Raw genomic sequence first — 25,542 nt, forward strand, 5'->3', positions numbered from 1 at the left:
TTTATTTTGGCCACTCTGATAGGTGTATGGTAATACCTCATTGTAGCTTTAATCTATATTTCCCTAATGACTAATGATGATGAATATATTTTCACATGCTCATTTGCTATGTCTTTTGCCCATTTTCTAATTGGGTTGTTTAGAGTTTTTGCCCATTTTCTAATTGGGTTGTTTAGAGTTTTTGTTTTATTTTTTACTGTGAGTTCTGAGAGTGGTTTATATACTATAGATATTATTCCTTTACTGGATGTGTGATTTGCAAATATCTTCTCCCAGTCTGTAGCTGCCTTTCCACCTTCTTAACAGAGTGTTGTTGAAGCCCAATTTATCAATTTTTCCTTTTATGGATGATGCTTTTGGTGCCAAGTCTAAGAATTCTTTGCATAGCCCTAGATGCCAAAGCTTTTCTCCTATATCTTTTTTTTATTTGTTTTATAGTATTACATTGTACCTTCAAGTTTGCAATCCATTTTGAATTAATTTTTGTAGAAGGTATGAGATTGATGTCAAGGCTTCTCTTCTCTTTTCTTTTTGGCTTGGGGATGTCTACTTGCTCCAGCAGCCTTTGTTGCAGAGCCCACCCTTCCTCCATTTAATTGCCTTTGCACCTTTATCAGAATCAGTTGGGCATGTTTGTGTGCGTCTGTTTTTGGTTTCTCTATTCTGTTCCATTGATCTACGTGTTCATCCCTCTGCAAATACCACACATTCTTGATTATGTAGCTATATAATATGGCTTGAAATTAAATACACGGATTCTCCAACTTTATTCTTTTTCAAAATTGCTTGAGCTATTCTAGTTTCTTTACCTTTGCATATAGATTTTAGCAAAATCTTGTCTGTATCTACAAAAAAATCATGCTGGGATTTTGATGGGAACTATGTTAAACCTGTTTATCAGTTTGGAGAGAACTGACATCTTCACTGTGTTGAGTCTTCCAAAGTATGAGCATGATAGATCCTTCCATTTACCTAGATGTCTTAGGCTTTTTTAAAAATTTCTGTCATTAGCATTTTGTAGTTCTAGCATACAAGTCTATGTATTTTTGTTAGATTTACACCGAAGTATTTCCTTTGTTTTGAATAATTATAAACAGTATTGTATTTTTAATTTTGGTGTTACCATGTTTGTTAGTGGTATACAAAAATATAATTGATTTTTGTATGTCGATCTTATATCTCACAACCTTGATGAATTCATTTATTAGATCTAGAAGTTTTGTTTTTGTATTTGCATTTCCTTGTATTTTTAATTTTGGTGTTACCATGTTTGTTAGTGGTATACAAAAATATAATTGATTTTTTTATGTCGATCTTATATCTCACAACCTTGATGAATTCATTTATTAGATCTAGAAGTTTTGTTTTTGTATTTGCATTTCCTTAGGATTTTCTGCATGAACAATCATGTCATATAAAAACAGGGATAGTTTTATTTTTTCTTTCTGATCTGTATCTCTTTTATTCCCTTTTCTTTCCACGTTGCACTGGCCAACCTTCAGTACTATGTTGAATAACTGTGGTAACAGTGGATATCTTTGTCTTGTTCCTGATCTTAGGCGGAAAACATTCCATCTTTCTCCTTTAAATATGATGTTAGCTATAGGCTTTTTGTAGATGCTCATTATCAAGTTGAGGAAATTGCCCTGTAAAACTAGTTTTCTAAGATATTTTATCATGAATGAATGTTGAATTTTGCCAAATGCTTTTACTGTATCAATTAGTATAATCATGAGATTTTTCTTCCTTGGTCTGCTAATATGGTGAACTACATCGATTGATAGTCAAATTGAATCAGACTTGCATTCCTAGAATAAGCAGCATTTGGTCATGGTGTATAATTCTTTTTATATATTGCTTAGTTTTAATTGCTAATATATTGTTCAGTATTTTTGCATCTATATTCATGAGGGACATTGGTCTGTAGTTTCTCTGGTTTTTTGTTTGTTTTTTGTATTATAATTGTCTTGTCTTGGTATCAGGGTACTACCAGGTTCATAAAATAAATTGGGAAGTGTTTTCTCCTCTTAAATTTTCTGGAAGAAATTGTGTAGATGTGTTGTTAATTCTTTCTTAAATGTGTGGTATAATTCTTCTGTGAAATCATTTGGTCCTGGGGATTTCTTTTTTGGGAGTTTTAAATTTACAAATTCAATTTTTAAAATAGTTAAAGGGCTATTCAAATGATCTGTTTCATATTTGGTGCATTGTGGCGGTGTATACTTTCTAAGGGATTGGCCCATTTCATCTATGTCGTCAGATTTATTTGTGTCGAGTTGTTCATAGTATTCTTTTATTATACTTTTGATGTCTCCAGAGTCTACAGTGATATCCTCTGTTTCATTTTTGTTACTGGTGATTGTGTCTTCCTATCTTTTTTCTTTGTCAGTCTTGCTAGAGATTTGATTGGTCATTTAAAAGGAACAGCTTTATTTTCATTGATTTTCTTTTTCCTTCCTGTTTTCAATTTCACTGATTCCTGATCCTTATTGTTTCCTTCCTCCTGCTTGCTTTGGGCTTGTTCTGCTCTTCTTTTTCTAGGTTTTTGAGGTAAGAACTTACATTATTTACTGGTTTGTTTATTTATTTAATTTTTTGGCAGCTGGCTGTTATGGGGATTCAAACCCATGACCTCAGTGTTATAAGGCTGAGCTCTAACCAACTGAGCTAACCAGCCAGCCCCTTGAACTTACATTATTGATTTGAGATTTTTACTCTTTTCTAAAATAAACATTTAGATCTATAAATTTTCCTCTCACCAATACTTTAGCTATATCTCACAAATTTTGATATAGTGCATTTTAATTTTCATTCATTTTATTGTATTTTTAAATTTTCCCTTAAGACTTCCTCTTTGACCCATGGATTATTTAGAAGGGTATTGTTTAGTTTCCGAATATTTGGAACTTTTTCTGTCCTTTTTCTGTTATTGATTTCTACTTTGATTCTACTGTGTTCAGATGTTGTATGATTTCAGTTCTTTCCAATTTGTTAAGGGTTGTTTTATGGTCCGGGATGAAGTCCATCTTAGCATCTGTTCCATGGTGCTTGAAAAGAATGTACATTCTGCTGTTGTTGAGTAAAGTTTTCTATCAATATCCATTAGAACCTGTCAATTGAAGATATTGTTAAATTATTTTATATCTTTGTTGAATTTCTGTCTAGTTGTTCTATCAATTGTTGAAAGAGGGGTGTGAAGTCTCCTCATACAGTTTTGAGTTTGTCTATTTCTCCTTTCAGTTCTGGCAGTTTTTACTTCACAGATTTTGTGGCATTTTTGTATGTTTGGTACACATGCATTTAGGATTGCTATGTCTTTTTGGTGGATTTACCCTTTATTTTTATGTAATGTTCCTCTATGTCCCCAGTAATTTTTTTTTGCTCTGAAGTTTATTTTATCTGACATTAATATAGCCATTCCTGCTTTCTTTTGACTAAAGTTTGCATGATATTTTTTTCTTTCCATTTACTTACAATGAACCTATATTGTTATATTTAATATGAGTTTCTTGAAGACAGCATATAGCTGGGTAATGTGTCTTTTTAAAAATATATTCTTCCAATCTCTGTCTTTTAATTGGTGTATTTAGATCATTTACATTTAATGTAAATATTAATATATAAAGGCTTAACTCCACCATTTTATTTTTTTGTTTTTTCTTTGTTCTTTCTGTTTCTTAATTCTTGTTTTGTTTTTCTTGCCTTCCTGTGGGTTATGTGATCATTTTTTAGAATTATAGTTTGGTTTATTTGTAGCAGTTTTACTGTTATCTGTTTTAATAGCTTTTTCTAGCAGTTTCTGTATGTATTACCTTATATATAAGTGACTTATCATAGTCTCTTGGTGTTGAAATTTTTACCAATTCTAGTGAAGTGTAGAAAACTTACCACCCTTCACATCCCTTTACTCTCCCCTGTTTATAATATAATTGTCTTAAATATTTCCTCTTTATACATTTAGAACCACACCAGGCAGTGTTACAATTTTTGCTTCAATGCTAAACAGAGTTTAGAAAACTCAAAAGGAGAAAGAAAATGAATTTATTTACTCAGGTATTTACTCTTTCTGTTATTCTTTTTTCTTTCTTGATGTTCCAGCATTCCTCATTTTTTTTATTATTTCCTTTCTTTTTAGGAAACTTCCTTTAACCATTCTTTTAGGGAAGGTCTACTGGGATAAATTCTGTTAGTTTTTCTTCATGTGAGAATGTTTTGATTTCCCCTTTTATTTCTGAATAACGTTTTTTCCTAGATATAGAATTCTGGGTTGATAAGTCTTTTCTTTCAGCCCTTGAAAAATGTTGTGCTACTTCTTTCTGGCCTCCATGGTTCCTAATAGGAAATCTGTTGTCATTCTAATTGCTTTTTTCCTATAGACAAAGTGTAATTTCTCTCTCCCTGCTTTCCACATTTCTTGCTTTAGCTTTAGTTTTCAAAAGTTTGACTATGATATATGTCTTGGTGTCGATTTCTGTGAATTTATTCTGTTTTGGTTAACTCAGCTTCTTAAATCTTTAGGCTTATGTCTTTTGCCAAATTTGGTTACAGCAAGGAGGCAATGGAAGTCCCAGCTCTCACCTGAGACCATGCCTTCCCAATACACCCAGAGGTTGAGATGCCTCATTGCAGACTAGTGATGGTAGAAGTCTAGGCTCCACACTTGGCCTTTGTTGGCAGCAGTGGGTAGGCAGTGGGGGAGATTTGAGGGTGTGGGAGGGTGGGTGACAATTTTTCCTGTGGTATTTGGCTAAAGAAGAACAGTTATTATCTAAAAGTTTTATGTCTTACTAATCTGCCCCTTTCCTGGTCCTTTGGATATAGAGAGCAGGGTTTTGTTGGGACTTCTTTTGAGTTTTTATGTTGCTGGCTTCTTTTGCTCCAAGTCTGGGGTATTTTTGGTAAACAAAACAAAGACAAAAATTCCAGTTTATTAGTTTTCTAGGGCTGCCATAACACAGACTGGATGGCTTAAACACAGAAATTTATTTCTCACAGTTCTGGAGTCTGAAAGTCCAAGATCAAGGTATTGGTAGGGTTGGTTTCTCTTGAGTCTTCTCTCCTTGGCTTGCAGATGGCCACCTTCTTTCTGTGTCCTCACATGGCCTCATCTCTGTGTGCACATCCTTGCACTTCTTATAAAGACATCAGTTCTATCGGATTAGAGCCCCACTCTTATGACCTCATTTAACCTTATTTATCCCTTAATGGTCCTATCTCCAAACACAGTCACATTGGTGGTTAAGACTTCTGTGCATGAATTTGCAGGAGACACAATTCAGTCCACAACACCCAGGGAACCTGCCACCATGTCGTTCCTTGGGTCCTGAGTTCCCTAGCTGGTCTGCCTTCCTCCTTCCATCTTTCAGAGTCTTCTAACATTTGTTTTAAATATAATGTACAGGGTTTTCAGTGGGGGGAATAGGGAAAAGTCCACTTCCAGAAGACCCTCCTTCTTGAGCTCTTTAAAGGAGGCTTTTGTGACTCAAGGCACAGCAGTTTTAATTTGTAGGAGCCAGATTTCACTGGGCCAGAAGTGTTTTTGTTGGAATTCTCATAGCCTCTGGGGACCTGGAACATAAAGATAACACCATAAGCTACAGAACAGGGAAAAATATGAGATATGTGATGACAGATTTACCTCCCCAAAGGAGATGCAATCCTTTCATCTGGGGAGGAAGGATGCTCAGATGGGACTGGCAAAGGTTTAGAAGCTCTAAGCCTCCGATGAGGAGCCCAGTGCTCCATCTCCCTGGAGTATGTGAGGGAGGACCAGTAGGACAGTAGAAACCTGACTTGTGCCAAATTCTCAGGGAATAGATAGAGAAGACAAGTGTCCCAGAGAGGGCTGGGTACATCTGCGTGTGCCCATGCACAGGTGTATGCCTTGGGGAGCAGCACTTCAGAGTTCTGCAGCCCTCTGAAGACAGAGGGGCTGAGTGTTCCTTTTATCTTTGCTCACCTGAGTCACAGTCTGTAAGCTTTCAACCTCCAACAGTAGTCTCAGGGCTTCCCAAGGACTCGTGGCCCCTGGAATTTCCACACCGCTGAAGCTGTCAGCTCGCGGAGTGTGGGTGTCAAAGCAAGCTCCTCCTGTTACTCAGCTCTCACTATTAAGCAGGGACTCCCTGAGGAAGATTGATTTACCACATTAAACAAGCCTCGGTGTGCTCAATGAGGACACCACAAGACAAACGGCCCCTGCCGGTGCTTCCAGCCCACCACCCTGTGTTTCCATTACATTTGGGCCAGAGTCATGGTGGATGAGTTTGGGTGTAGTTCATTTTCTGCCTTACACAATAAACTTGTCAGCATTTGACCGATCAGCTTCTTGCACGCAGGGAGTTCATTTGCAAGGCCACCTGCTTCTCAGCTCCGCAGTCCTGCTCCCATTTCACTCTGTCTAATGAGCCAGGACCTGGTTCCTGTTGTGTGGAGCTGAGCTCCTGGGCCCTGCACAGCCTGCACATGGTGGAGAGGCCTCTGCCCCTCCTCAGGGATCCCTCTCTCCTGCCTGGAGGTGGCCAGGGCACTGATGCCCAGGGAGCTGTCCTTACTCACTGCCAGCCTTGCATTGCCCAGCTGGGAAGGGGTGTTGCTGGATGAAGTCCGCACCCCTGGGCTGGCATTCACAGCCCTTGATGATGAGCCTGGGCCTGGGGGTTGGATGCCTCAGATCAAACCTGGCTCCTCCACTTCCTGGATACTGTTATCATCCCCCATGTCCAAGTGAGGCCTTGTAAATGGCCTAAGGGCAAGATGTTTCATTTCTCTGCTCCCACCTGTGAGTGAGGCATGACAAGGCCTATCTCATACTCATCAATGTGCGTGCTTAGATTGATGTCTGGTACATAGTAGGTGCTCAGCAAAGGTCAACTAATAGCATCACATCATTGTGTTCTTCTAGCCTCACCCGCACCCTGCATGCCTTCACCCATGAGCTCCACCTACAAGCCTGAGGGTCGGCTCCCCAGCCCTCCAAGCCTCTTTCCGCACCATTATCTCCCTCCTCACATGCCTCTCCCATCTTTCTGCTGGTCTGAGTCCAACCCAAGCCTGGCCATGGCCTCCCAACATTATGAAGGCATTGGCTAGCCCAGGAGCCCAATGGGACCCCCAGCACAGCATGGCCATCTGCAGGGATGCCTAATGGAGGGCAGAGAGACAGGGCGCAGAGCCTCACAGAGGGAGGAACCCTACCCTGTCCCCAGCTTCACCCCACCCTTACTCCACAGCCATCCCATGAGGCTCGATGCCCCCAAGGTGGTGGCTTCCTGCCCTCAAAAGGGCCATGGGCCTTTCCCGTCAACCGGCTGGGCTCCTCCAGTCCCCCTCTCTGAGCTGGGCGCACAGATCCCAGACCCACCTGGGCCAGGCTGAGGGCAGCACACTCAAGTCCATTACCAACCACAAATACTTTCCTGTACCCAGCTCATGCTGGGGACCCAGGACCCGCCATCAGCGAGCTCACAGACATCAGGGGAGGGGACCAGATCAGGGCTCTGGGGACAGCAAGCACTGGAGTGGCAGTGACTGCCAGAAGTGTAGGGGTCTGGGGGCAACAGCAGGATCAAGTGCTGTGCAGTGTTGGTGCTGGGTGTAGAGAGGGGCAGGTCCAGCCCTGGGCTCAGGCGCTGTGTGAGGCCAGCCTGGAGGACAGAGTGGAGATCCAGGTCTGGACTGAGCAGGTGCTGCAGGTGTCAGGAGTCCTCCAGAATATGGCTGGCACTGCTGGAGGATTAGGGAGATCAGGGAGGGTTTTATCAGCAGGCCTTCGATAGGCAAAGTAGGAGAAGGGCAGTCCAGGGACGGCCTGCCGATGGTGAGGAGATAGAGCACGCACAGGTACTGAGGGATGGCAGGAGGCTGGCTGTGAGGTCTATGCATGGATGCAGGGAGGAGGAGGTGACCCCCGGGGCAGCAGGGGTAAGCCACAAAGTCAGGGTGCCGTGTTTAGAAGTTTGGATTCTCACTCAAGAGCAGTGGGAGTGTCTCAGGTTGAAGAAGGTGACAGAGGGACTGCACCACACTCAAAGAGCTTAAGGGGAGGGGAGTTTCCCTAAGGCCTCGACTGGCTCTCATTTGCCTTTAGACCCTCCGGGCATGGTCCAAAGCCTTGATGCTGAGCAGATTGAGGTAAGAAAGCCCAAGAGGCCATGCAGAAGGTGACGACGCATCCTGACCACATAGGGATGAAAAGGGGTCCTGAAAGTACAGGGCTTCCCAGTGCCTCATCCTGGATAGGAAGAAGGAACAGATGTCCAAGGATGGGCTGCCTCCCAGAGTGGAGGACCTGCTGTGGGACACACCCCCTTACCCCAGGACCTGCAAGGGTCAAAGGAAGGGGATGGATGGGGACTGGAGACTCATTTCAGGCAAGGACAGCTGTGGACACCTATCATTAGCCTGGAGAAATCACCTGGGCAGAGCAGAGACCAGCACAGTTGGCCTTAGCATCCACGTACCCTGCAGGCATTGAAGAGACTCATGGAAGTGTCTTGGGTTCATTAGCCTGGAGAAATCACCTGGGCAGAGCAGAGACCAGCACAGTTGGCCTTAGCATCCATGTACCCTGCAGGCATTGAGGAGACTCATGGAAGTGTCTTGGGGATTGACTGGCCATGCTCGGAGGGGAGCTCTCCACCTTCCTGAGGAAGGCAGAATGGGGGCGAGAGCTCAGGCGTCACCCTTGTGCCTCAGGCAGCAGGATGCAGGAAGGCAGGAAGGACAAAGAGCAAATGCAAGTTGCCCTTAAGGAGCTTCCCTGGAAGCTGTCACACAGTGTTTCTAGATCACGGTGGCAGTATTCAGACACCTGGTCACCTTAGCTGTAAGGGAGGCTGGGTAATCTAGCTATAGGTGGTCGTCCCCATGCCAAGCTAAAAATCTTGCACTATGAGCAAGGGGAGAAAGGGTCCTGTGGCAAGCAACCAGCAGTCTCTGCCCCATGGTACCCCTTTCCCTCCAAGTACCGTGCACCCTGTTTTCCCATACACAGACCCCAGGGCTGGAGCCAACTCTGCACCTCACCTTGTCACAGCATCCAGCCCAGAGGTCAGGATCCCTGGGCTATGTGCATCCCTCACTATTGTATCTTGATGTGACTCCTTGAAATTTTAAACTGATGTGTTGACCTTCGGTTTTGGTGAATTTACACCAAAAGACAGGTTTCTACCCCACACCCAGTATCAGGTGGTGGAGAAAAAACACTGTCACCACAATAGAGACTCCTGTTTGGAGCCACACAGCAGCAGCAGCAGCAGTAGCAGCCACTGCCATGGTCCTGCTGGGCTGGCTTAGCAAACTTCCCCGTGCTGGGCGGAGGGAGCTCAGGGTGGCCCATCTGGCTGGCCAGGTTCTCCTCTCCAGGAGGAACCTGATGCCCAGTGTTCACCGTGGAAAAGGGCAGGCCCTGTGCCTGGCCCCTCCTCCTGAAGAGACATCCTAGTCTGTCTTCCTCCAGTGCCACTGGGGGATTCCCTTCTGAAGCCTCCGTGCTGTAGGGAGGAGCCTGGGAATTGTTAGGGGCTTTACATCAGAATGACCTGCAGACTGATTCTTGCACAATTCAGTGACTTTAGTCTGTTTGTCCTGATGGGTTCCACATGCTGGAAACAGCCCCGACAGGCTCATCCGGATGGGGTCGGGGGCAGCCCAGCCCTTCAGCCTGCACATCAGTGCTGATTCAGCAGCCTGGGGGAGGGGCGAGCAACACCCTTCCTCCAGATTTTCAGGAGAAACTGTCTAATTTTAAACTCTCAACAACTAACAAATGTTTGAGAATCATAGTTTAGGACAAACACACATGCCTACACACAGACGTGGGTCAGGGGTGCTGGAGTGAAGGGTGCTGTTGATGGGGGATTGGAGCCCCTCCCCTGATGTTAACTGGCCCGAGGGTCTAAGTGTCCCCCCTCACTCTGGCAGACCAGTGGCCACATAGCTGGGGGCAGAGCTGTTGCAAAGACCCTGAGGGTGAGCAGGGCCACTGGACAGGACAGAGGTTCGGGACAGTCTGGCTGACTTCTCTGCCCGCTCACGGTAGGGAAGGGTTGGGGGATCAGATCTGGGTCTGTGTGTATTCCCAGAAGTCAGGGATGCCCTCAGTGTAGGGGGCTCTGCAGAGGAGAGCCAGGCCTGGGGCAGGACAGGTGCTAAGGCCACGCTTGCCCACCCCGCAGACTCCACCAACCGGGACTCACTGGACATGATTGAGCGCTGCATCTGCCTGGTGTGCCTGGACGCCCCAGGTGGCGGGGAGCTCAGTGACACCAACAGGGCACTCCAGCTTCTCCACGGCGGAGGCTGCAGCAGGAACGGGGCAAACCGCTGGTATGACAAGTCGCTACAGGTAAGCCCCTCACCGCCCCAAGCAGGTGAGTGAGAAAGTGAGTGGGCACAGTCCAGCACCTGGAGCCAGCTCGTGCTCGCGTCTGGCAAGCTCTGCAGCCCACGATGCTGGGTCTGATGGGGTCGGGGGAGCTGAAGGGGCCTGAGATGGGCTACTGGTGTCAGCCTCTGGACTGGTCAGAACTCTTCCCAGGAGCAAGTGGCTAAAGTCGACTCGAACTCCCTAACCTTCCTGCAGCCTGTGCCAGGCATGCCAGGGGGGCTTCAGGGCTACTGGTGTCAGCCTCTGGACTGGTCAGAACTCTTCCCAGGAGCAAGTGGCTAAAGTCAACTCGAACTCCCTAACCTTCCTGCAGCCTGTGCCAGGCATGCCAGGGGGGCTTCAGGGTCAGACCTGGCCCCACTCCTCACCTCCCACCATGCGCTGTAAGGTGGGGACAGGCCAGGGACAGGAGAACGCAGCCGCCGCCGCTGAACGAGCCTTAACACATTCAGCAAGCATCACCTCTGATGCCCAGAGACGTCTGCTTTTGATTGTCCACCACCCCGTCCTAGTCATTTCGACACACCTCCCTCAGTCCCTGAGAAGTAAGACAGCCCAGCAACTCCACAGAAGAAAAGTCCTAAAATGAAATAAAATAATTCATATTTTTTCATTCACATGACATCAGCCTACAAATAAGACGTTTACTTTGGCCTTGAGAAAAATACCCGTGCAGACAGGAAGAAGTCAAAGTCAGGCCATTTATTCCCGTTTCTCTGTCCCCTTTCCCTCTGTAGGGGAGTCCAGTCAACCCAATGCCAATGCTGAATCTAATCTTGTTTATTTTGTAAAGCCACCACACTTGCACCATGGGCATGTAAAACAGCAGGCAGACCACCTCTCTCCCCGGAGTTAGCACAGCTCACACGGATGAGCACTTCTAGGCAATATCTCATTTTTCTGTGTCCCTACATTCTGCAGGAAATCCTTTTATTGGTTTGCATATTGATTCTGTTATTTCAGATGAGTTCTCTCGCTGCTGGGCCAGCTGTTTTAGCCTCCGCAGTGATGCTAATGGCTTGTAATCTTTCATGGAGCAGCTGTGGGAATGAAATGACATAATGGATGCACAGGACCTGGAACATAGTAAGCCTTGGTAGCAGTTTTTAAAAGACACCATTTTTCTCCCTTTTAATGACAGCGATAGGAAAGCACTCAGGCCTCCCGTGGGTGCGTCTGTGCTGACCTCCAGGCTCCTTTCGTTGGCAGGGCACGTTGTTAGGTGAGCCGGAGAGGCCAGACAGGGTCCACGGACCTGAGTCCCAGAGGACTGAGAGCTGGGCTCCGGACAGAAAGTCAGGGGCCACTGTGGGAGAGAGAAGAGTGTGCAAGGGATGAGTTTAGAGATCAACTCCGTGGACGTTTGTCCATCTGATTGTTCATGGATGGAGGACTAGCATCTCTTGAGTATTCAGGGTTACACTTTAACAGTCAAATCTTGACCCTGTCATCATACTCTCCCAGTACCTTTGTGTACTGCATATGTTCCCTTCCAAGTCAGCTAAATCTAGTCTTTGTAAAGTCATAAAAAATGAGTCGTAAGTAAACTCTGCGGCTCCTGCGGATCTCTCCAGTGCCTCCTTCCTAGTTCTCACCTCAGTCCTGTGAGCTGGGCCTCAATGGACCCACGTTAAATGAGAGTGAACTGAAGTCCAGGCAGTTGAAGGCTCTTGTCTAACCTCTCCCAGCTGCCCGGTGCAGCAGCAGACCCAGGACCAGGGTCCCCCACTCGAAGCCCAGGTGGCAATCGACGGAGCTTCCTCCATCCACCTGCCCTTCACTCCCAGCAAGGGACATTTTACTTGTCACTTCTCCCTAGGAATCTGCTTATCATCCAGATCATATCGTTATCTTTCATTCACTCGTTCAACAAAGTTGTTGAGCACCTACTGTGGATGGACACTGATGTAGCTCTTGGGCATAAAATCAACAGTGGCCAAAACAAAGGGTCCGGCAGAGAAATAGTCACACAAAGCATTGCCGATGACGTCTGTGATGGGCCCCGGGAAGAAGAAAGAAGGCTGAGAGAGGCTGGAGGAGCTCGCCCACGCCCAGGACAGCGTCCACAGACGCGCGAGCAGGAGCTCGTCAGGAGTCGCTGGGCTGCTTCTGTCAGGGAACTCGGGGCTCCACCTTCACGGCCCAGAGCCTGGGGAAGAGGTTGCACGGTTGACAGCTGTCTTGAGACTCTCCTATCCTCAGGCCTCTGCAATCACGTGCAGCATTCTCTTCAGGCAATAATGGGCTTTGCTGTCCTTGGGGGAGCAGTGCCCCTGAGAGGCTGGCGAGGCCTGGCTGGAGCCAAGGGGCCGGTTGGAAATGCTGACTGTCCCTGGGTCCTCTCACCCTCTTCTTCCCCATTGCAGTTTGTGGTGGGCCGAGACGGCACCTGCGGCGTGGTGTGTGAACACTCCCCGTTCGATGGCATCGTCCTAGTGCAGTGCACAGAGCACCTGCTCAGGCACATGTGAGTGTGGGGCAGGGCCCCTCTGGAGTGGCACAGGGCGGAGGTGGAGAGCTGGGTTCAGAAGAGTGTGGGTGGCCGTCGGGGGGCCGTGCCAGTCTGGAAAGGGTCTTAGCAAAAGATGAATTTGAAAAGCAGCTTGAATGAGACGTCATGAGCTTTATAGGTCACAGAGAGAAGGGACAGACTGGGCAGCAGATTTAAGGCAGTCGGGAGAAGCATGGCCAAGAGTTCTCAGGAACATCTGCTTTGATGGAGAAACCCAGATCGATACCTGCTGTGACCCAGCACAGAGGGACGTCTCTGAGCCACACCCCTTCCATCCACCAGGCTGGGTCCCTCCCTAGCTTCCAAGCTGGCTGGATTGAGGGTCCCTCTGTCCCTCAAACACATCATGTTCCTTCCTACATTCACAATTTTGCATCTCTTGCCTGCATCTAAGTTCCCCATCTCTTCCATCAGACTCTTTAGGATCCCTGAAATACAGACCAGCTCTTGGTAGACAGACAACCCTTGTAGGCAGAACACCACAGCTTGTGCTTAAATTTCTCTCCAGGTGTTATAAGCGTTAGGGGTGTAGTGTGGTCTAACAGGAAACAAATGAAAAGAAATAATGGGCTCTAGAGTCTGGCAAAACTGGATGGAATCCTGGCTCTGCCGCTTACTGATTTTGGTGGCCTCTCTGAGCCTGTACCTACCCACCTGCTCAATGCTTTCCGGGGCAGCTCGCACCCCCTGGAATGCCATGGTGTGCTAAGACGATTGCAGAAGGCAAAGGGGCAGCGCTGCCCCCCAACCCCCTAGCTCGCAGGGCCTCAGGAGGTCGCCCCTTTGTGCCTGCAGGATGACGGGCAGCAGGAGGCTGGTGCGCGCAGATTCGGTCAGCGAGCTCCCAGCCCCCAGGAGGCTGAGGTGGAAGTGCTCCCCGGAAATTCAAGGCTGCTTGGCCTCCTCAGCAGAGAAACTTCAACGGTAAGGAGAAGCCAAAGTGTCCTTGAGGTGATCCTCTGGGGCCACCCTGTCCCCCCCACCAGCCACTCTACCTCCCCTTACATGGCCCCACCCCATCACACCCTTCATGGAAATGTAGTCAGACTAAAGGGAGTTATAACTCTAGGGGAAATAACCTTGCTGAAGTATCCATCATTTCCATAAAATGCAAAGGTGGAGCTATTTTTTTTTCACAGGTTTCACCTGACTGAGCAGAGTCAAGTCTGGGAAATCATCCCCTGCTTTCAGGGGAGTAATAAACAACTGGTTTGAATAGATCATTTGAATCCAAGCTATTTAAATTTGCTTGAATATACACTTCAACTTGACAAGGGGGCCTTTTTCCCCAAGGGGAGGGGGCGGTTCAGGCCCTAACGCGACCCAGACAGGAGGACCTGGGACAGGTGTAGGCTCATCTGGGTGGGCTGAGCACTGGGGCAGTAGCAAGGTGTGGTGGGAGCCAGCGGCTGGCACCTGGGTCTGAACCATGGTTGTTTATTCTCTCATTCAGTAAGTGAGCGTGTGTGCGTTCCGTTGTTCAGTCATTCATCAGACATGTGGCCGTAGTAAGGCTCTGAGAACACAGAAGTCATTGTGCCATGGGCCTGCCCTCCACATGTTAGTGGAGGAAGCAGACCCCCAAACCAAAACACGTGATACAATAAGTGCCCAAACCAGAGAGAGTCCTGCAGACCCAAGCGCACGGAGAGACAGGAGCTGAGCCCTGCCAGGACGGTGAGGGAGGGCTTTGGAGAGATGGGCCTTGAAGGACGGATAGGAGTTCGTGGTGCAAGCAGATGGGGAACAGGCAGACAGGCAGCTCGTCCAAGCTTGTCCAAGCTCATAGGACCCAGGTTTGGAGACCAGCAAGCTGGAGAATGGCCAGAGTTGAGGCACAAAAGGGAAGCTGGGGCCGCACTGAGAAGAGCTTCACTGTCCTTATGTTGGGGGTCCAGAGCCTGCCCCCCTGTCCCCGGCGATGAGGCGACCGTGAGAATAGTGCCAGTGAGTGGGATGGTACATGTGCGGCCAGCCTGGGAGGCCGAGGGGGAGAGGACCCTCCACTGAGAGCCGCTGTGCAGGGTGCCTGGCTTCGCGGGGCCTGGAGAGGCCTCAGGTTTCCTATCAAATGATGTTCCCATCTCACCTTCACAGGGTTGTTCAGGGGTCAGTCAGCTGCCAGGGGAGTGGGTGGGTGGGCCAGCAAGTCCTGGGGGCAGGAAGGAGCCCACTCGCTCTCAGAGCCCCCAGCAGGCCCCACGTGCTCTCGAGTCCCCCAGCTCCTCTCTCAAGCAGAGCCAGGAGAGGCCTGTGGGTGGGAAGCAGGAAAATCCTTGGGGATCCTGAGCGGGCCATGGAAGGGGGTGAGGTCTGAGAGGGCAGAGCTCAGGAAGAGGTTTCCAAGTGGCTGTGGTGACAGCGAGCCCAGTCTGCCCAAGGAGTCTGTCAACAGGAAGGACAGAGGGGTAGTTTCTGCAGGAACTGGGCCCTCTCCCAGTCCCCGGGTCCCCAGCACCTGGCACGGCCCCCCAAAGATCCGAGCTCATGGGAGGCAAGAAGAATAATTCAAGGAGAGGCGGGCCGGGGGCGCCACGGAAGGTGTGAGTGGGGAGCGGGCTGCCCACACAGGGCTCGGTGCTACACACGGCAGGTGGGCAGCCAGCGTGGACGTGCCGGACGCTGCTCCAGTGGGCAGGAGGAGACGGGTCATACGGGGGGCGGCCAGTGCTCAAGAGTCTCAGTGCAGACTCGGGGAATTTTCTGGTTACTTACTCTGGCATTGACAAAGGCCCAGTGTGTCAGGGGAGGCTCAGCAGCAGTTTCTGGGTAAAATGGGTTTGCAGTCACTGGCAAAGCCCCAGATGAGCAACCCTTGTTGTGGTGGCTGTGACAAGCAACCAGGCCCCAGGTCTTTCTCCCCCAAAGAACAGCAGGGATGAATCTTGGGAGGACATGCTGCTGGCTTCTGTCTGAGAAGCGGGCTCTGCCGGGATGGCCAGGATGCCAAAAGAGTCCACAGGGATGCTGGACACACCTTCTTCATGGGCTGATGAGTGGCCCCTCTCAGGCCTACTTCATAGCCATGGGTTACCAGGACTTTGGGGGCAATTTTCTCCTGCCCACACAAATGCTGCAGCCAGCCTGCCCCAGGGCAGGGCCACAGCCCTGCGTGGCTAAGCCCCTCTTCAACTCAGAGCAGCCCTGGTCTGGCGTGCCTTCTGCCACTTCCATAGGTCAAGGCATGTCTCTGACACCCCAGTGCATTCCTGGAGGGCAGGGACTTTGTCCCCACCTTTTGGAGTGCTAGGACATGGACCAGGCTCAAGAAACGTGGGCAGACTCTGTGGTGCATGCATTCTATTTTACATGCAATAAAAGCATCTTTTCTTTTTCTATCACAGGATAGTGAAGAATCTCGACTTCACAGTCTATAAGTTTGAAAACTATGGGAAAACATTCATTAAGAAGCAGAAATGCAGTCCTGATGCCTTCATCCAGGTGGCCCTCCAGCTGGCCTTCTACAGGTGAGCAAAAGCGAGTGAATCTGTGCCCAGGTGGGCTGTTGACAGGGTGCTCTAGAGTCGGCAAGCATCCTGGAGGGAGGGACAGCTTTCAGTGGCCTAGAGAACTGGAGCATGGCCAAGGCAGGTGGCATGGAAGGAGGTGCCACATGAACTGGGATTGAAGTATAAATGCAACCCCAGAAAAGAGAAGGAAGGATGCCACAGTCAGGAAACCTCCTGAGCAATGGTCCAGAGGCTCGGAGCTTACAGGGCCTGGAGCCCAGAGCTAAGGACAGCCCAGCAGGCAGTGAGGACCGTGAGGCTGAGGAAGCTGCCTTCATCCCCATTTCACCAGCCCACCTGAGCCCCTGCAGCCGTGTAACCTGTACCCTCCCCCACCTCGAGTCTTCCCAACCTTGGTAAGCAGCCAGCAGCCCCCAGTTGGTCAAGTCAAAGATTTTGTACCCATCCTGTTCACCCCTTTCTCTTGTCCCCCACCCTTCCATGTCTATTCTCCTCCAAATGTCTCTCCGCCACCCTCCACCGCCACAGCCCCCAGCCCCTCCCAAGCCACCATCATCTGGAGCTCAGCCAACTGCAGCACTCTTTCCAGGGGTCTCTGCGTTTTCTCTTGCCCCCATCACCTTGTCTTCATGAAGTATGAGCTGTAAAATATGCAAATCAGCTGTATCACTTACCACGTGACACCTCCCAGTGGCTTCCCACTGTGCTTAGAACCAAGGCCAGGCTCAGAAAGGCCCCCCACGAACTGGCCTCACCTGGGCCCTCCCGCAAGCACTCTCCTGCCTCCAGACCCTTGCCCTGGCTGTGCCCCTGCCCACCTACCCCGTCACCACCGCTCTTCACAGGCCAGCCCCGACCAGCCCAGGCATCTCCCCCAGTGGCCTTTCCTGGTCCCCTTATCTGAAGCAGCCGCCTCAGGCTCTTTTGCCACCCCAGGCTCTTTTGCCACCTCATTCCCTATCATACCACCTTATGCTTTCAATTTAAGGCAATTGATATTCGTTTGAACTACCTTGTTGGTCAATTTGTTGACTTTGTTTCCTTGGCTGTGCCCCCCAACCTTGACACTCTGGGTATCTCACATGCCTCTGAGTCTCCAGTGTCCATGCTACCCCAGGCACAGAGCAGGTGCCAGCGACTGAATCGCAGACATGAGGGTTAGCCAGGGATGGCATAACCAGGTCTGTGATCTGGAAAAATCTCTGTAGTGGGAGCTGTGGTGGCTATGTGTTGGGGGAAGGGGAAGAGTAGGGAGGTCAGAATTGGTGGCCAATGGGATGGCCTCTATAGGAGGCAAAAAACCCAAATCCATAATAGATCTTCCTGGAGACAGGGCCAGCTCCTGCAGGTCCCAGGGCTTCAGACGCAGTGGCTCATACGCTATCTGGTGCAGACAGTAAAGCACTGTCCCTATGGACTGCTTTCTGTCTGCAACACCCACAGAGGCATAAAGTGTCCCAGCAATAAAGCCCGAGCAAGGGATTCTCACTAATGAGCAGGCAGCACCCTTGTGGACACAGCATCCCCCAGTCCCCCGCAAGGCTGTAACTCCCGGGGAAGTGAGTACAGCCACTCTGAGTGCCTGTCCTGTCAGTACTCCCTGGGGAAGGCCGATGTCACCCCTCATGAGGACTGGGCTGGCCACTGAGACGCACAGATGCAGAAACCTCACTAGCATCAAGATACGGCAGGACCTACCTGGAGTTTGGAACTGCAGTCAATGCCATCTGGCACTCAGAGGTCACATGGATGAAATGGGGCATGAGGTCAGTGTCCTGCCAGAGTCTCAACTAGGGGCACCACCAAGACCAGCTACTCTGGACTCCCTAACTGAGAGCTCTTCCAAGCTTTAATTCACAGCTGCAAGGGGCCATGGAGCCTGCACAGAGCACTCTTCTTCCACCTTGCCATGGTCTGTGCTGTCGCCAGATGTGGCCAGAGGCACTTGGGCCCATCAAATAGCCCAGATATGATTTGCTTCCCAGGAACAGCATTCTTCAGAGTCTAAGCTATAACAAAAACTGTTGTTTTAACCTGCTTCTAGATTCAGCAAACACCTGGAAGCTGTCTAAATTGGGGTTGGTCAGTGACCAGCCAGCAATGGCAAGCAAGACTGTGCTTGGCATGGCATTTGCCTCCAGGGACCACAGAGATACAGGAGAGGAGCTCCCTCAGAGTGTTGGGGAGACACCACAGAAGTGTGCAGGGAGGTTACGTCCTTGCTCACCAAGCAAGACGGTGCCATGCGCTATGCCAAATCAGACACAGCCTCTCCATCCAGAAACCCATCCAGTGCCAGAAGGACATGCCCTGAGAGGGCCGAGACACAGGGCCATGTCTTGCTGTGTGACTCTGGGTTGTCACTGCCCCTCTCTGAGCTCTGTGTCTTTCTCCTCCCCCACCCCCAACACCAAGGACTTGACTGACTGGTGAGAAAGGGGGCGTGTCGGGCAGGTGTGCAAGACTAGAGATGTTCACTGGTTTGCACGTGTAAGGAAAGAGGCTTACTTACCCCTGCAGACCTCAGGGAGGAGAGGGCAGCCGTGGCACCTGTTGGAAGCCCGGCTGCCACTGGACGGGTGAGCCTGGGCAGCAGTTTATACTCATGACCACTAAGGCCCCTCTCTGCCTCAATCCAGAGATCATGCTTGAGTTGTTTTGAGTAAAACAAGATTCCCTCAAGGGTGTGAGTGATTAATTACACAATTTTTCCATTCTGTGCTATTAATCAAACACTCATCGGGTCTCACAGAAAATTCTAGGTTCCCCACCAGATTGGGAATTTTTTAGAAAGCTACCAGTCACTTCTTCATTTTATGTCAGCACACTGTCCCCAGTGTACAAAAGTGTACGTGGTCGTTCGTGTTAGACACTCCCCAGCGTTCATCTTTGGGAATTCTTCTCTAGAATTCTATTAACATTAAAATGAAATACTATGCCAAGTAAAGTCAGGCCTGTAGAAATAAAGCCTACTGAGCCTATTTTTCTTTCAGCAATTATAATTTTCTGAGAATAAATTACCACTTGCCGTTCATCCTTTATCTCACACAGACTCCACCAGAGACTGGTGCCCACCTACGAGAGCGCATCTGTTCGCCGATTCCAGGAGGGACGAGTGGACAACATCAGATCGGCCACTCCAGAGGCCCTGACTTTTGTGAGAGCCATGACTGACCACAATGCGGCCATGCCCGTGAGTCCTGCTCCATGCTAGGGAGCCCCCGGGGGCCATCAAAGCTGCGGGGTTCTGCCTCTCTGCTCCTTTAGTTGTGTTTGTCCCTGGGCAGCCTTCCAGAGTCCCATGCACTGCCTCTCTGGTCTGTTGACAGGCTTCCGAGAAGCTGCTGCTCCTGAAGGATGCCATCCGAGCCCAGACCGAGTACACCGTCAAGGTGAGTTATGTCCCACCACCTCACGACTACAGGCGTCTGAGCTGCATGCGGAGCCTGCAAGCACTGGGGCCACAACACCCGACCCTAGGCAAGAGCTCAGCCACTGTCTGTCCGTGCCTGTCCTGCCACTGTATCTTGGCAGTAGATAACTTGTTTTGATTTCACAGATGGGACTTGGGACTTTGGGGTTGGTGCTGGAACGAGTTAAGACTTTGGGACTGTGGGGGTGGAATGGATGTATTTGTATGTGAGAAGGACATGAGTTTTAGGGGGCCAGGGTTGGGATGCTGTGGTCTGAATATTTGTCCCCTCCAAAGCTCATGTGGAAGTTTGGTCCCCAACATGGCAGTATTGAGAGGTGGGACCTTTGGGAGGTGATTGGATTATAAGGGCCCTGCCCTCATGAATGGACTGATCCATTCATGGATTAATGGATTAATGGGTTAATGGATGAGTGGGTTATCCCAGGAGCAGCTCTAGTGGCTTTATAAGGAGAGCAAGTGAGCACACCAGCACGCTGTGCCCCTCCTCACCGTGTGATTCCCTGCGCTGCCTCGGGACTCTGCAAAGAGTCGTCAGCAGGTCAAGGCCCTCAGCAGATGCACCCCTTGACCTTGGTCTTCCCAGCCTACAGAACAGTAAGAAATAAATTTCTTTCCTTTGTAAATTACCCAGTTTGAGGTATTCTGTTATAATGGACAGAAAATGGACTAATACAGCCACCCACCTCCCAGAGCCTCCGTTTTCATATCTTTAGAACCTAGGTGACACACCATTCCTGCCTTTTACATGGATTTTACAAGAATGCAGTGAGTGGTATTTGAAATGACCATAACGGTAACAAGAGCACCTAATATGTATAGCACTTTACAGTTTAGACAAGAGGAGTCAAGTGCAGGAGTGGGGCTCGGGCCAGCCGCAGCGGTGGCTTGCACGCCTTGCACAATCACAGGTGAGGCCGTGCTTATCCCCAACAAGGGCTGGTTTCGCCTCCTGTTCTCTATGCATTTATTTATACCACCTATGAATAAAAGTCCTTGCTGAAAATTAATAGTGAAATTGAAATTGTAAGGGGAATGTGTCCCTAATTTGGGGAAATGATTTATTTTCTGGCACTGCAAAGCCATGATTCGCACACAAACAATACAGAAGAAGCAATGAGGTGGGCTGTTGATCAATGCATCGATTGCAAATCGTTCTAACACAGTTTTTGAAGGATCATAGAATCTATAAAAACAAGTTAACCAAATTCCACTCTATATACTTGAAAGCACGTACTAACAATGCATTTCTGAGTTTTAGAACTAGACAAAGTAGACTTTCTGTAATTCAGTTACTAGGTCCCAAATTCATCTGTTTGGGAAAAACGAAGCACCCTCTCATGTATTCAGTGGGAATTTTTTGTTTTCCTGCTTTATGCCAGGCAAGGCGCTGGGTCCTAGGAAACAAAAAATGGAGTTCATAAGCCCTGTTCTTAGGGGTTTACTGTGCGGTTGGAAGGTGAGGCCCTTCGATGTTAAATCCAAGCCCATGTGAAAAGAGCCCTCGGGAAGTAAGAGGAAACATGGAGAGGCAAACTTTCCTTCTATCCAGGAAAGCCAAGAAGGCTCCCCAGGGGAAGTGGTGTTTGGTATGAGACTTGAAGGATGAAGAGACGCTTGTCAGGCAGACACAGAAGGGAAGGACGGCCCAAGGAGGGAATAAGAAGAAAAGCAAGTACCCAGTGTGTGCAGCTCACAGAGGACAGAGGAGCAGGAGAGCTCATGACGTTGGATTCCTGATAGAAAACCCACTCTGGTGACTGGGAGAAGGACTGGGTGGGTGGGGGGTGGTTGCCAGAGGCAGAGATGCTAACTAGGAATCTATGTAAGATTAAGAGAGAGCTGGTGTAAGGACTGATGTGGGGCAGGGCAGGGGGTGGGCGAGGAGGATGTGAACTTCTGACCCAGCATGGGGTATTGAACAGCAGGGTTTCCTGTCACTCTGAAACCCTCCAAAACAACAGCCAAGGGATTTCTTTAAGCCATAGATACACTAGGACAAGGAGAATGGGAAAGGAGATGACAACATGACAGCCGACTTAGCCGACAGCGAGAGAAGCTCAGGACCCAGTGAACTGCACTGCAGAACTTCAGGGGGCCTCAGGCTTTAGGGGCACCCACCAAAAGTGGGGGTGCCTGTGGGGCTGAAAGGAAGAGAGCTGGTTGATGTCTTAGTTCATTTGTGCTGCTCTGACACAATACCTGAGAACAGGTAATTCATAAAGAACACAAATTTATTTCTCACACTTCTGGAGGTCCGAAGACCAGGAACAAGGCATAGGCAGGTTCAGCTGCCTGGCGAGGGCTGCTCTCTGCTTTGAAGATGGCGCCTTGTTGCACCATGCTCTGGGGGAACAAACTCTGTGTCCTTGCATGGCGGGAGAGAAGGGCAAGAGAGCCAAACGCCGTGTGAGGCCTCTTTTATAAGGGCCTTAATCCCATTCACGAGGAAGGAGACCACATGGCCCCACCTCTTTTATAGTATCACATTGGCCATTAAGTCCAACACACACATTTTAGAGGGGACAAAAACACTCAAGCCGTAGCAGTTGAGGGTCTGTACAAGAAGCAGTTAGACCCTCAGATCCTCTCTAGCACCCCGTGCAGCCAGGCGCGCAGCCAGGCGGCTCCCCCTCCCCCTCCAGCGCTGGGCTAGAAGTTTGTTCTCTGGAGAGGCAGAGCACAAGGACTCTACACTTGAAGACATCACGTACAGCTGAGAAAGGGGATACTGTACTAAAAACAGGGGGTTAATCAAAGTCAGCTAACTCATTACTCAGCCCTCCGGCCACTCAGCTCTGTGTGCACTGGGAACCACCTTGAACACCACCCCTCCCTGTGCAGGAGATTAGATTTCTCTGCGGTGAAACTGACCAGGCCAGGAGAAAATACTCACAGAGACTGACAGTCCGGGTCCCCAGTGAAAGAGCCCAGTCAGCTCACCCCACAGTGAAGCCCACCAGGTAACACACACATTCTCACACGCATATCTTCTAATCATATTTTCAGTGCTTTATTCTTAAATATAAACAGATAGCCACAGATCACCAGACATTGAGGAGAGCTGTTAACATAAGAGACTGAAACCAATACAAATAAACCCTTTTATTAATTTTTTTTAAAAATATATTTTAAAAGAAGCAAAGTAAGTAAAAACAAAGCAGGAAACAAAAGAACTTATAAAAAAAAACTTTTATTGAGATTCTCTGAAAGATAAGAGAAATTATTTCATCTATAAGTAAGAATAGGAAACTCTGAAAAATTTTTCAGGAAATAAAAACAACTCTGGGGGAAAATATGCTAGAAAAAATTCAGTGGAATGAGTGAGAGATAAGCTGAGACACTATTCCCAAAATATCAACAAAACAGATAAAATACAGGAGAGAAAAGAGGCTCAGTCCAGGAGGACAATATCCCAAATAATATTTGTTCTGAAAGAAAAAATAGTGGTCATGGTGGCAGGGAGGCTGGGGAGTCATCAACAAAATAACTCAAGAAATTTCCCCAGAACTGAAGAACATGGATTTCCATATTGACAGAGTTCTCTAAGTACTTTGCTTAATAGACAGAAAATACTCATATCAGAGGAAATTTCAAAACACTAAAGACAAAATGAAGATCCTAAAATCTCCCAGAGGGAAAAAAAAAAGCAGATACAAAGATCAGGAATAAATATGTGATGGGCTTCTCAGCAGCATCATTGGAAGGTGAGAGACAGTGGAGCATGTCTTCAGATTCTGAGGGAAAGTGATCTTCAACACACCTTCCAAACTCAGAAAAACTGTGTCAAGTCTGAAGACAGAATGAAGACAGACAGGCAAGGTCTCCAAATTTTACTTACTAAGCACTCTTTCTCATAAAGCTGCTGGAGGATGTAGTCTTCTAAAGTGAGAAAATAAAACATATAAGAAGTCATAAGCTTCAAAAATCAGAAGATTCAGCCAAAGAAAGAAATAGCAGGACTCCCAAGGATGATAGTTAAAGGAGATCCCGAGTCAACAGCTATCGGGCAGATCTAGGGAGCACTCAATCTACAGAAGAGCAAGAAGGCGAGGAGAAATAAAATCCTGGCTGAGTATTTAGGAATAGATTAGAAATAGATACATAGAAAACTAAGCAAGTGGAAAAAACACAATTTAATAATTAAAAAATTGTCAATTCTAGGAAAAACAAAACATTCAATAAGAAAGGAAATCTAATCATAGTACACTACATGACCCAGCTGTGAATACTTGTGTAATTATAATCGTGTAAACACCGTTTGTTGATCAAACAAAAAAAGTTAAAACATAACTCTACTGGGAGGATGGGAAAGTGGAAGTGTGTTTGGGGAGGGGGGCATAAAACAGCTAAAGTTTCATCTGCTATAGCAAAATTTCAGGTGAAATTGAGAAGTGCAGTAATAGCAGTCCAAGCGTGTATTTGGAATAATGAAAGTAAACACCCAGGTGGACAGCTGAAAGAGTTGCCAGGGGTTGCCTCTGTGCACTGGGAACCAGTGCTGGCAAGGTGACATAAGCCTCTGGCTTATTTGGATTTTTAAACTAAATAAATACATAACTTTGATAAGAAATTTAAATTTATGAAAAATTTAGAAAATTTTAGAAAAATATCCTCCCAAGCATTGCCACAGGGTTCTGTTGTGTTAGCTATTTTAACTTGATGAGACCTGAATCAAAGAGATGGGGGGGTGGGAGAGGAGAGATAAAAGGATTTTTAGGAGGTAAAGCATCTTTACCTGTTTGGCTGTGGGGGATAAAGGAAAGGGAAAAAAAGCAAGGAAACCTCCAGATAACTGGTAAGTGTATTTGGTAGTGGTAGTGGAGAAAGGAAATTCCAATGGAGGGGCTGGCAAAGTGTTCCAGACCCTCTACCACATGTTCTCCCAGAATCTTCTGCTTTTCCTTCCTAACACTTCCCTCAGCTTATGATCACACGTTTCTTTGCATGGTTGGTAAAGATCTGCCCCCCACTACCCCATAAATCCCTGAGGGCTGAGTTTATGCCTGCTTTGCTCTCTACTGCTGCTCCAGGCCCTAGCAGCATCAGGCATACAGTAGGCACTCAATTAAGATCTCCTCGAATGATACTACTCATGGCTCTAATCCAAACAATCTGGTAACCTCTTTTTTTTTTTTTTTTTTTAATTTTAAAAGATGACCGGTAAGGGGATCTTAACCCTTGACTTGGTGTTGTCAGCACCACGCTCAGCCAGTGAGCGAACCAGCCATCTCTATGTGGGATCCGAACCCGTGGCCTTGGTGTTATCAGCACTGCACTCTACCGAGTGAGCCACGGGCCGGCCCACAATCTGGTAACCTCTTGCTACAGTTAGTTAAGAGATAGTGAAAGCAGGGTTGGGTTGGCTGTTCCACAGAGGACCTATATAAATCAGAGATTAATGGAGGTAACCAGAGAAATGAAAAGAGCAGCCTACTCCACGGATGGGCTGGTAGTTCTTCCATCTGACTTAACGGGCACATCTAAAGTGAGCTGTGGTAGTGTAACTTCTGACTTTTCAGCCTGCAATTAGTGCGTTTGGAGAGACTGGGGCCTCATGTTTATGCATTCATACTCAGCTGAAACAGAACAGCTGTCAAATCCCAAACCGTGCCTTGTAAACCTAAGCAAAGTTCATTGTGATGGAAAGTTTCCTCCTGTTTGGGGCCTAAATAACCAAGTGGCCATCTCTGAAACCACAAAGAATTACTCACAGCTCTCCTGGTGTTGACCCAAA

General features: G+C 48.1%; 1 protein-coding gene across 1 annotated transcript in view; it reads left to right on the forward strand.

Moving 5' to 3' along the window:
- The window catches only part of CHAT (choline O-acetyltransferase), a 48,603-nt gene that overhangs the window by 19,876 nt on the left and 3,185 nt on the right, over positions 1–25,542 (forward strand). The window contains exons 7-12 of the mRNA XM_008569983.1: positions 10,179–10,348; positions 12,757–12,857; positions 13,698–13,826; positions 16,247–16,369; positions 19,424–19,565; positions 19,702–19,764. Of these exons, the coding sequence (XP_008568205.1) occupies positions 10,179–10,348; positions 12,757–12,857; positions 13,698–13,826; positions 16,247–16,369; positions 19,424–19,565; positions 19,702–19,764 (728 nt within the window). The remainder of the gene's footprint in view (positions 1–10,178; positions 10,349–12,756; positions 12,858–13,697; positions 13,827–16,246; positions 16,370–19,423; positions 19,566–19,701; positions 19,765–25,542) is intronic.

Source organism: Galeopterus variegatus, unplaced genomic scaffold (genome assembly GCF_000696425.1).
Source record: "Galeopterus variegatus unplaced genomic scaffold, G_variegatus-3.0.2 Scaffold551, whole genome shotgun sequence".
Classification (NCBI taxonomy): Eukaryota; Metazoa; Chordata; class Mammalia; order Dermoptera; family Cynocephalidae; genus Galeopterus; species Galeopterus variegatus.